General features: G+C 46.0%; 1 protein-coding gene across 1 annotated transcript; it reads right to left on the bottom strand.

The window, feature by feature from the left end:
• Positions 1 to 2,114: 2,114 nt before the first annotated feature.
• Positions 2,115 to 4,631, bottom strand: LOC125341625 (ATP-dependent RNA helicase SUPV3L1, mitochondrial-like). The gene is given in 4 exon segments (XM_048333678.1): positions 2,115 to 2,551; positions 2,554 to 3,555; positions 3,558 to 4,307; positions 4,358 to 4,631. Coding segments are annotated over 4 exon segments (2,328 nt in total). The 3' UTR covers positions 2,115 to 2,249.
• Between the last annotated feature and the right edge of the window lie 7,510 nt (positions 4,632 to 12,141).

The raw sequence follows: 12,141 nt of genomic DNA, 5'->3' as shown, positions 1-12,141 counted from the left end.
AGGAGGAGGAGGAGGAGGAGGAGGAGGAGGAGGAGGAGGAGGAGGAGGAGGAGGAGGAAAGAAGATCAATACAAGGGTTGATGAAATGGGGATCACTATGGACCTGAGTTCTGGTTCCAAGTTCTGCGCTGTCATTGATTTACAGCGTGGCCCTGGGAAAGCTTCCTAGCCTTCTAGAGACTCAGTTTCTATGTCTATGAAATATCTACACCACAAGACTTTGTTAAACTCAGTAGAAGCCAGAGAGCCCCGATGAGGGTGGTAGGATGACGTATACAAGGTTCCATTAGAAAGGTTTCCATTGACAATAAATTTGTAATAAGAAATTATATGCTAATTATTTTCTCCCATTTACAAAAGTATTCCAAGTTATTTTCTGTAATTATCATATGTTCATTAGAACATAGCCAAATTCCTCTCTCTCTCTCTCTCTCTCTCTCTCTCTCTCTCGTGTGTGTGTGTGTGTGTGTGTGTGTGTGTGTGTGTGTGTGTGTGTGTGTGTGTGTGTATGCCCACCCTGGGGCTTGAACTCAGTGCCTGGGCACTGTCCCTCAGGATTTTTTGCTCAAGGCTATCACTCTACCACTTGACCTACAGTCTCACTTTGGTGATCTGTCTGAGTAGCTAGGATTACAGGGTTGAGCCATCTTTGCCTGGCTCCTGAGCTCTATTTTTGCTCAAGGCTAGCACTCTACCACTTGGGCCATGGCAGATATTCCTGGCTAGCATTTATTTTCGTAATTTTCTCTGTGTCTAACCACTGTGCCCTAGGGCCTCTCCTTTCTCCTCTCCAAAGCACCATTTAGGAACTGTGGAGATTTGTAAATTTATGAGACAGTCACTGACTTGCAAAACCTTGCAATTTAGTAGGTGCAAACATGCTTACCAAACAAACTTCATTAAAGTAAGGTAATACTCATGGTAAAAAATAGTAAGGAATGGATTGGAGGGAGGAAAACTAGTGAAGAGATTGTTCTAATTGATATAAGCAGCATAGATACAGGAGTTGAATAGTTGAGATGGTAAAGATAGAAAAAGAGGGGTTGGGAATATGGCCTAGTGGCAAGAATGCTTGTCTCGTATACATGAAACCCTGGGTTCGATTCCCCAGCACCACATATATAGAAAACAGCTAGAGGTGGCGCTGTGGCTCAAGTGGTAGAGTGCTAGCCTTGAGCAAAAGGAAGCCAGGGACAGTGCTCAGGCCCTGAGTTCAAGGCCCAGGAATGGCCAAAAAAAAAAAAAGATGTAAAAAAGTTATTATTCAGTGATGGTTTAGATTTAGGAAGAAAGAAAAGGGAAGTAGAGTTAACAAAGATGAACTTCGGATTTGTCTGTCTTGCTTGCTTACTTGCTATTCTTCTTCCTTCTTTTTTTCTTCCCTCCCTCCCTCCCTCCCTCTCTTCCTTCTTTTTTCTGTTTTGTTTCTGGTTCGTGGACTTTATTTTTTTATTTTTTATTTTTTTATCTTTTAAAAATATTTTTTAATTTATTTTTTCCTTGATGAGAAGAATGTTTGCTAGAGCACATTAGTATAATGGGTGATTTCTTCTGGTCTCTGGTCCTTAGATTCCTTTTTTATTTTTGTGGTGCCAGTCCTAGAGCTTGAACTTAGGACCTGAGCACTGTTTCTGAGCTTTTTTTGCTTAAGATTAGCATTCTACCACTTGAGCCACAGCTCCACTTTCAGCCTTTTGATAGTTTATTGGAGATAACAGTCTCCTGGACTTTTCTTTGAAGCCTGCCTGGGCTGGCTTCAAACCACGATCTTCAGATCTCAGCTGGAGTAGCTTGGATTACAGGCATGAACCACCAGTGCCTTTATCTTTTTCTTGCAGTATCTTTTAAATGTTAGAAGAGTAGTTTAGTCACATTTTTCCAAATGTATACTGGGCTTGAACCCAGGGCCTTACGCTCATTTGGCTTTTTTGATATAACTGGAGCTGTACCACTTGAACCAAACCTCCATTTCCAGCTTTTTACTGGTTATTTAGAAATAAAAGTGTTACAGGTTTGTCTGCCCAGGCTAGCTTCAAGCCATGATCCTCACATCTTGGCCTTCAAAGTAGCTAGGATCGTAGGTGAGAGCCACTGGTGTCCAGCTCAAATTTAGTCATCCTTAAAGGTTCATTTTTCTGTGCAAAAAAAAATCCAGCATAAAAAGATCACAATACTATAGCAGGCAGTGATTCATATGAGCAAAAAGATTTTAAAGTTTTTTTATTTGTAAAAACTAAAAGACAAAAAGCCTATTCAGAATTGGGTTCCTTCTTCTTCCTTCTTAACCCTTTGGAGATCAGTCCAGTCTCAGTTATTTCTCTGTTCTGCTTAGTTTGCTGAGTCAGCCACTCTTTCTCAAGCTGCTTCAGTATGTCGGGAGTGATGAGTCCTTGCTGTACTAGTCTGGAAGCCAGGGAAAGCTTGCTGACATTGGGGCTGGGAGGCTCAGCATCTTTGCCTTCTGTGGTTTTGGCACTACGTAATCTTCTTGATTGGCTTCTCAAGGTTCCCGACAAGCCCTCCAAATTCAATAGCTTCCGGGACTCAGAGATTTAATCAGTTTGGTGATGTTATGCACACCATCTTGGATAATCTCATCTAGTTCTTTCTGGAGGTTGCGAATAATGCTGGCATCTGGAAACATATCCATAAATCGGTAGCTTAGCCACAGGTAAAGATCCAAGACATCATGGACAGCTTCAAGATCCATAAGGTCCTTAGTATTTTTAGGTGGAAGTAAAGGCCATTTGATGTATCGACGTAACCACGCAAAGGTCAGTGGTTGATTTCTGCTAAACTGCCTGGCAAACTGTAACAATGAAGAACAGACAAAAGGCTGCTTCTTGTTGATAGGAGCTGTGCAGAACACATACCTCACTCGCAGACTTAATGGAATATGCTGGATCAACTCTGCAGAAAATTTAAAATCATCCATACTGCAGACAAAGTAGTGTCCATCAACTTGTGAAAAGTCTACAAAAATATCAATGAGATTAGAAAGTGTTGTAGCAGGGAGATGGTAGGCAAACATTTCAATCTGCTCAGCAGTTGGATGAAGACCGGCTGCCTTTATTGGATCCACAGGCCTATTCAAAATTTCCTTTAATAAAATGAGGTCTTCTTGATTCATTGTTGTCACTTCTCCTTTTTTAAACTGCGAGCTGAACCTCCCAGCTCTGCCAGCAATCTGCAGAGCTTGTGAGGTAGTGATTGGTTCTATTTCTTTCTCTCCCTTTTCATTGATACTGGGCTTTATAAGGGAGTAAAATATGATTCTTCTTATGCTCAGATTAAGCCCCATGCCAATTGCATCTGTGGCAACCAGGATTTTGCATGGATCATTAGGATCATTAAATTTTTTTGCTTGAGCAAGTTTGGTCCCAGGTGGGAGACTGCCATATATAACAGCTGATTCCAACCCTCGAATTTCAATCTGTCGACTCACAGAATAAATATCATTTTTGCTAAAACAGACAATGCAGTCTCCAGGCCGAAGGTTATCTAAAGATTCCAGTGCATGGTCCAGAACAGAGATGGGAGTTAGCCTCTCAATCTTTGAACCTCCACCCCCTCCCCGGTTGTATACAGCAGCTCAGTGACCAGGTCGATAGCAGCAGATTCCCCACACAAATGAACCTCTTCAGCACAGAGTCCTAGGAGCGCTCTGGTCCAGGCCCATCCTCTGGCTGGATCTCTAATCATCTGAATTTCATCTATTACAGCCACTTCATAAGGTGTAGTAACGCTGCACATCTCAACAGTACAGGAAACATGGGCAGCTTGTCTGCCATCAGCCTCCACTGCCACACGCTCTTCGCCTGTCACCAAGTCACATGATATGCCAGCAGTATTACTCTTTTCGAAGATCTCATGGGCCAGTAATTTTAAAGGGCCGCAATATACTCCAGACTTGGCTGACGAGTATTTCTGGATCGCATGGTAAGTCTTTCCACTGCTTGTGGGACCCGAATGAAATACTATCTTCCGACGTATGGCTCTGGCTTCTGGGTACCAGTTAGGTTGTAATCTTAAGTCACTGATTTTACGTAGATCATCCTTACACTCCAACACAGGAAATATTTGTTTGGCATGTCTCAAGAAAAATGGAAATAAGTCATCCACGTGGGCTGCACTGAAGCAAATGTCATTCAAAACAATGTGAATGTCCACATCCAGGGAATGAGACTGCATAATGTAATTTCTGAAGCTGATGAAAGCTTGGTGAAAAAGACGAGCATCCAGTCCATAATCAACACCCAGTTTTTGAATTTCTTTCCTTTTATAAAACTTGTCTAAGATCTTCTTTACTTCATAGGCCCACTGTACCCGACACCACCTCGACCGCGGTGGCTCCGGCACTCACTCTTGTCCAGAGGCCTGGTCAGCTCGGCCCCGACGTCGCCATCCGCACTGGGGCCTTGTGGTTTCACAGTCAGGGGCACAAACAAGGACGTGTTTGGGGCTTTGGAACCACCCGACGCCGAGGAGGCGGCGAGGGCAGGAACCCGCCCCAGAGGCCAACGAAAGGGTCCAACGTGGACGCCCAGGGCAGAGCACGCGGCCGCCCGCTGGCCCGCCCGTTGCCCCACCGGGAGCCGGGACCACAGCAGGGCACACCGGGGGAAAGACATGGAGGCCACCTGGTTCGTGGACTTTAACTTGGGGCCTGGGTGATGTGTGTGCCTGAGCTTTATTTGCTCAGTGCCAATCACACCTCCATGTCCAGCTTTCCTTGGGATAGTTGATTGCAGAGTCTCACAGACTTTCCTGCCCAGGTTGGCTTTGAACTGCGATCCTCAGACCTCAGCCTCCTGAGTGTAGGCCACTGGTGCCAGCCTCTGGGTGCTGAGTGTCTGCATTGACTAGAGGGAGTCTGGGGAATCAAAGCCATCGAGGGGGCTCTGTAAGGCTCCTGGTGATGGGAAGGGCCTGGGAAGGATGCACTCCCTGAGGTGGGAGATGGGATAAGAGGATTCGTGAACTCCTGGGATTAAGTGATCTTCCTCCTTCAGCTTCCTGCACAGGGAATTCCAAACCTGGCTTAATACAAAAATCTTTACCTTTCCCAATAGGACTTCATGTCATTCACACTGCATGAAAATGCTCTAGAAATTCTTCTCGGGTTACTGGACATGGATATGCTCATTTGCTCTCTGTAGCTTTCTCCTGGGTTGAAAAAAAATTCTCAGATAACCATCCACTGATTAAACACCATTCTCCAACTCCAGCAATAGTTGTGATGGATCATTTTGTGTATTTATTTATTTATTTTTGGCCAGTCCTGGGCCTTGAACTCAGGACCTAAGCACTGTCCCTGGCTTCTTTTTGCTCAAGGCTAGCACTCTACCTCTTGAGCCACAGCACCACTTCTGGCCTTTTCTGTTTATTTGGTGCTGAGGAATCGAACACAGGGCTTTGTGCATGCCAGGCAAGCACTCTACTACTAAGCCACATTCCCAGCCTGTTTTGTGCATTTAGAAGTGCATAAACACTGTACAATGATTCATATCCACTAGGACAAAAATACCTTTTATTCTTTTTGAATAATTACTTATTTATTGTCAGTGATGTACAGAGGGGTTACAGTTTCATACATAAGACAGTGGATACATTTCTTGTACTGTTTGTTACCTCCTCCCTCATTTCCCCCTCTCCCTCCCCCTTTCCCTCTCCCCCCATGAGTTGTTCAGTTGGTTTACACCGAATGGTTTTGCAAGTATTGCTTTTGGAGGTGTTTGTCTTTTTATCCTCTGTCGCTCAATTTTGATATTCCCTTTTACTTCCCTAGTTCTATATCCGTATATACAGTATTTAGTGTACTCAGATGAGATACAGTGATAGTGCGGGTACAACCACAGGAAGGGGATACAAGAGGATCATCAACAAAAGAAGCTACGGTTTCACATGGCATGTATTATTATTATTATTATTTGCTGGTCCTAGGGCCTGGGTACTCTCCCTGAGTTTTTGTGTGTGTGTGTGTGTGTGTGTGTGTGTGTGTGTGCTCAAGGCTAGCAGTATATTATTTGGGCCATAGCTCCATTTCTGGCCTTTTATTTTTGCTGGTAATTGGAGTTAAGTGTCTCATGACTTTCTTGCCCAAGCCGGCTTTGAACCCTGATCTTTAGGTCTCAGCCTTTTTTTTTTTTTTAGTAGGATTTACAGACACGAACCACTGGCACCTGGAGCAAAAACACCTTTTAACATTTGTAATGATGGTGAGTTATGCCACAGAATTTCATTTTCAAACCTAGGATGAGAGATCAGAGGTAGGTTGTGCTTCCGGCACACCTGTTCAATATCCTTGTTCTTCCCGCCATGGGACATATAACTGATAATAATACAGCGATAACTATAATCAACAATTACAGCTGACGGACAGATGGACAGAACCCCAAGACAAACAGGAACTATTTTCAAGCTAGGTTAGTGGTGTCTCCTTATAAAGTTTCTCTACCTTCAAGAAGAGGAGTGGAGGATGAGGGAAGTCCCTCCAAGACAACCTCTTCCCCTAAAGGTGTGAACATCTGTACCTCCCTTGAGGCCGCAGACTCACCCAGCTCCAAAGCCTACTCATCTTTTGTACATATTAGGATTGTTGTGGCTGCATAGGAAAGCATGCAGAAAGCAAAGTGGTCCCACACTGCACCCCATGCCTGTCATCCTAGCGACTCTGGAGGCTGAGATCTGAGGATCCTGGTTTGAAGACAGCCTGGCCAGATCAATCTGAGAACCAGAAGTGAGGATGAGGCTCAAGTGGTAGAGCACCAGCCTTGATCAAACAAGCTAAGCAAGAGCTCTAGCCCCTGAGATCAAGCCCCCGCATTGGCAGAGAGAGAGAGAGAGAGAGAGAGAGAGAGAGAGAGAGAGAGATCAGAAAAAAGTGGAAAACTACTGCATCTGAAAGCACCTGTCCCAGAAGACCACACAAACACAGTCCCATACAGCGCAGGAACTTATTGCCGGCTGGGGCTGACAAGGCCGTCCGTCTCCCTCCCAGGAGAGAGAAGCTAGCACTTGTCTTTTTCAGGGCACCCTTCCACTGTCCTGGGCCTGGAGGCGGGAGGCCCTCCTGAGCGGATTGGGCAGCTGACTTCTGAGGTTGGTTGGCAGGCCCTGCGGAGTTTGAGTCTGGGCAGAGAGCCGGATGCAGAGTCGCCTCCAGGAAACCAGCTGGAGCCTGGAGGGAGCTCTCTTCTTTGTGAAGGTCCGGCTGGGGTTGAGGACTGGGCTGAGGGCATTCCACTGCTGCAGCTAAGGGCTAGAGACATGGTGCTGAGGGCCTAGCATGGAGACTGTGGAGCCTCAAATGGAAGAGACATGCTAACAATACCAATGAACTGCAGCGATGTTCTATGAGCATAGAGCTAAGATCACCACATGGTGCTTTGATACATCCAAAGATAACTCTCTCTCTATATATACTTGGTCAGATCAGTAGGGGAATATCTTTGTGATATATGTGGTGTTTATATATATATATTTTTTTCCTTCTGGGCGTTATATTCTTTGTTGTTTTTTGTTTTTGTTGTTGTTTGCTTGTTTTTGGCCAGTCCTGAGGGCTTGAACTCCAGGGCCTGAGCACTGTCCCTGGCTTCTTTTTTCTCAAGGCTAGAACTCTGCCACTTGAGCCACAGAGCCACTTCTGGCTTTTTCTGTGTATGTGGTGTTGAGGAATTGAACCCAGGCCATCATGCATGCTAGGCAAGCACTCTACCGCTAAGCCACATTCTCAGCCCTGGGCTTTATATTCTTTAAAAATTATTTTAAATAGTTGTACAAAGGAGTTTCAATTCAATATGTCAATTTATGAATACAGTGAATCTCCATGAATGTCACCCAACCTCGCCCATCTCCTCAAGTTACCAGATTCCACTTTCACATCTGTACCTTGAATGAGGCGTTGATGGAAGAGGGCTCTGGGGTGGGAATAAGAAGCCCCTTTCAGCTCTGGGTTCTCTAGCTTCAGCTGCTCATCTCCAGACGGCTCCCCACCATCTTGTCTCTTCTTTTGAGAGCCAACAGAGGAGTCTTTTCATGATGTCAAAGCACGAGTCTCCAGCTATCTTCCGGATATGTTGCTTTTTTTTTTCCTTTAGTGCTGGTCCTGGAGCTTGAACTTGGGTCCTTGGTGCTGCCCCAGAGCTTTTTTGCTCAAGGATAGTGCTCTCTCTTTTGAGTCACAGATATGCTTTGGGTTTTTGAGTCCCACAGATGTTCCTGCCCAGGTTGCTTTCAAACCATGCTCCTCCATCTCAGCCTCCCTAATAGGAAGGATTATTGGTGTGAGCCACACTCTTCCAGCAGGATACCCTTCATAGACGCCCCCCTAGTTCATCCTTCAAGTCAGAATCCTTCAAATGTCCATTGTTTCCTTTCCTCACTCCCCATTAGAGTTGGGGTGCCAAGGGAGAGTCAGGAGGACCAGTCTGCACTTTCTAGACTGGGAAATGGAGTGTAAGAGTTAGATTGTTCATGGTTATGAGAGAAGCTAGAAAAGCAAAGGCCTGAAGAATGATTAGAGAAAAGTCACTGGGCAGACACTAGGAGGAACTACAAAGCAGACTGGAGCTGGGCTGGAGGGAGGTGCTCACTCTCTGTGACTGTGACCCCCCTGCGGGTGGGCTAGAGGTCATTCTTGGTCAGCAAGACCAGCAGTCAGAAAGAAAGAGCCAGGGAAACACAGAATTATGAGGGTAACTTAGAAGCCACTGCTTGGAATTGTTGCCTGTCGTGCAGTACATCAATAGGCATAGCTGACGGCGTTCGTCAGAGAGCCATGCGTGTGGAGAGGTTAGAGGAGGAGATGGCAGGTGTTGAACACGTGAGGGACAGCCATTGCCCACAAGAGCCAGCTGGCCAGTGGTAACACAGGCTCACACCTCTAATTCCAGCCACCTGGGAGGCAGAGTTTGGAAAGACCGAGGCCAACCCAGGGAAAATCAGTGAGAGTCCCATCTCAACAAACAAGTTGGATGTGATGGTAGATACCTGTAGTAATCCCAACTGTGCATAGGTAAAAGGATCATATTCTGAGAGGACAAAAATCTGAGGCCCTATCTGAAAAATAACCTAGAACCAAAAGGATTTGGAGATGAGATCGGGTTGTAGAGCACTGGCCTAACAAAGATGGGGCCCTAAGTTCAAACCGCAGTACTGAAAAAAAAAAGTCTAAGCCAGAAAGGAGAAGGAAAATAGATAATTAGCATGTGGTAAATTAGTTATTTTAAAACTATACTTATTATTTCTTACCTTTACCAGAGCGCTTGAGTTGATATCTTTGTTTTGTAAAATAGAAGCTTTAAGTTGCTCAGGGGTAAGCCAAAAACTTAAAGTCGCTTATTAAACCATGAACAAGTCGGGCAGCTGACCTGGGCCCAGAAACCTGTGCTTGCAAAGGGGATGAGCTTTCTCATGGTACCAGAGCTCGGGGAAGCCTTGCTCCCTGGCTCTTCTTCCTCTGGGGCTTTGCATTCCCAGCGGGTGGCCGATCTCTCTGGCATCTTATCAGGCTGAGTTAGTACTCCATCTGTAGTATTTCTAGAGTAGATGAGCAACTCAATGCCTTCATGATTTGCACGAGAACCACAAAGGAGGCTCATGCCCGTAACCCTAGCTACTCAGGAGGCTGAGATCTGATGATTGTAGTTCAAATCCAGCCTGGGCAAGTAAGTCTGTGAGACTCTTATCTCCAGTTAATCAGCAAAGAGTAAGAAGTGGAGCTGGGGCTCAAGTGGTAGAGTGTTAACTGAGCACAAAAACTCTGGGTCAGTGTGTATGCACACACACGTGCACACACACAGACAAAACCATAAAGGAGGGAAGAAATGGGATCAGGAGTGGATGAGGGGGTGGGGACTGTGTCAGACAGGAAGAGAAACATGGCCCCCCTGTGAAGGTCAGAGGTCACAGTGCTTGCTCGGTCTGGCTACCCACTCAGTATTACACAAAGGGCACTGTGCTGTCTCCTACCTTTACACATTGAGTCAATATCCTTTTCTATCTCAAAAAAAACTTTTTATTGTCTTTAAGTAGTTGTACAAAGGGGCTTAATTCAACACATTAATCTACTTCTTCCATCATTTTCCCCCAGGTCTCCCATTCCCGCAGGTGCGAACTTCTTCAGATCCATTTTGTTAGACTGTAAGTTCCAAAAAGGTATATCACTGGAACCCTCCCCCAAATATATCATGCTTTAGTTAATACATTTGTGCGTGTATGCATATGAACCTGTATTATATAGAATGTAATATATGAACATGTAATATATAATAGGTATGTATAATATATATGCACATATATATAAAAGATCTAACTTCTACATATGAGAGAAAACATGGGTGTTTTATCTCTCTAAGCCTGACTTACCTCCTTTAACATAATTTTTTCTAGGAATATTCACTTCTCTGTGAATGTTGAGTCAATATCTTTTCTTCTTTTATGCTGGTTCTGGGGCTTGAACTCAGAGCCTGAGCACTGTCGCTGAGCTTCTTTGCTCAAGGCTAGCTCTCTACCACTTGAACCACAGTGCCACCTCTGGCCTTTGCTGATTCACAGGAGAAAAGTGTCTCCTGGGTTTTTTGGATCCTCAGGTCTCAGCCCCCCGAGTAGCTAGAATTGCAGGGGTGAGCCCCCAGGACCTGACTAAGTCTGTATTTTTCAAGGTAACATGGCCCTAAGAGTATGTGTACGGTGCTGTGGGAGCTAGCTAGAGCACTGCCCACAGGGCCCTGGATCCCCAATGCCCATGGAGCTCTGTGTGTCAGCATTGTGAGTTCCTGCCTCGGCATGGCTGCTGGGCCTGAGGCTCCAGCTGTGGAGAATGGAGGCCGAGGCTTCTGGAGGGAGTGGACCAGAGCGTTCGCAGATGACTGGAGGCCCTTGAGGAGGAGGAGGAAAGGGAGGGGGCAGTGCTTTACAGCAAAGGGAGGGGAGGTAAAAGGAGGGGGCCCCCTTCCACAGGGGCCCTGCTCTTAGGGCTCCCCAGACCCAGGGACCCTGAATCAACCCAGCTCGTACCTGTGGAGGCCAGAAGAAGGGGAATGCATGCTCCGAAACTCTTTCTTTCCACTTTGTGAGAGAAAACGATGTCACTTGAGGTATCGCTTACATGGTAGAAGTGCAGTTTCCTATCGTAAGAACGCAGGTGCGAAGTGAGCTCGGTGTGTGCAACACTCCCGCTCATGCCTACATGCTCGGTGTGTGCAACACTCCCACTCATGCTTACACGCTCGGTGCGTGCAACACTCCCGCTCAGGCCGACACGCTCAGTGCGTGCAACACTCCCACTCAGGCCAACACACTCGGTGCATGCAACACTCCCGCTCATGCCAACGTGGCCTGTGTGCTCCCACAGGGGGCAGGAGCCCGCCCAGCCCCGCGGGGCCTGCAACACCCGGGCCTCCAACACCAACGTGTTCTACTGCATTGGGTGTTCTGCTCCCTAGATTTTTTTTTTACAGTCAATCTGAATTATTTAATTCCAGATACCACTTACATGGAAGATCATGGCTGTTTGATCTAATGGAAATAGTTCACCAAACTGTTCTTGGTGGCATTATCCTTCTACTTCCGAGATTTTAACCAATTCCCCCTTTCCAACTCCCAACTCCAATGAAATAGAGGAGTGTGTGTGTGTGTGTGTGTGTGTGTGTGTGTGTGTGTGTGTGTGTGTGTGCAGTGCAGTTTGATTTTTGTTTTGTTTTTGTTGCCAGTCCTGGGGCTTGGACTCAGGGCCTGAGCACTGTCCTTGGCTTCTTTTTGCTCAAGGCCAGCACTCTACCTCTTGAGCCATAGCGCCACTTCTGGCCATTTTCTATATATGTGGTGCTGGGGAATCGAACCCAGGGCTTCCTGTATACGAGGCAAGCATTCTTGCCACTAGGCCATATTCCCAGCCCTACAGTGCAGTTTGAACTCAGCCTGGACAAAGAGTGAACAAATGCAGTGGTGGTACTCATGAGACACTATGTTGAAAATGAACCTGTAGGTTAGAGACAGGAGGGAAAACTGGAAGAGAGCAAGGAGAGGGGTGACATTTCCCCAAAAGAAATGGACTCTTTACCTGACTTATGTAACTGCACCCCTCTGTACATCAGCTTCCTAATAACAATAAATAATACATGTTCCCCTTGTTCTCTT

Source organism: Perognathus longimembris, chromosome 24 (genome assembly GCF_023159225.1).
Source record: "Perognathus longimembris pacificus isolate PPM17 chromosome 24, ASM2315922v1, whole genome shotgun sequence".
In the NCBI taxonomy this organism is placed as follows: domain Eukaryota; kingdom Metazoa; phylum Chordata; class Mammalia; order Rodentia; family Heteromyidae; genus Perognathus; species Perognathus longimembris.
The sequence above is the reverse complement of the archived record's forward strand: the minus strand, read 5'-3'. Positions and strand labels throughout refer to the sequence as shown.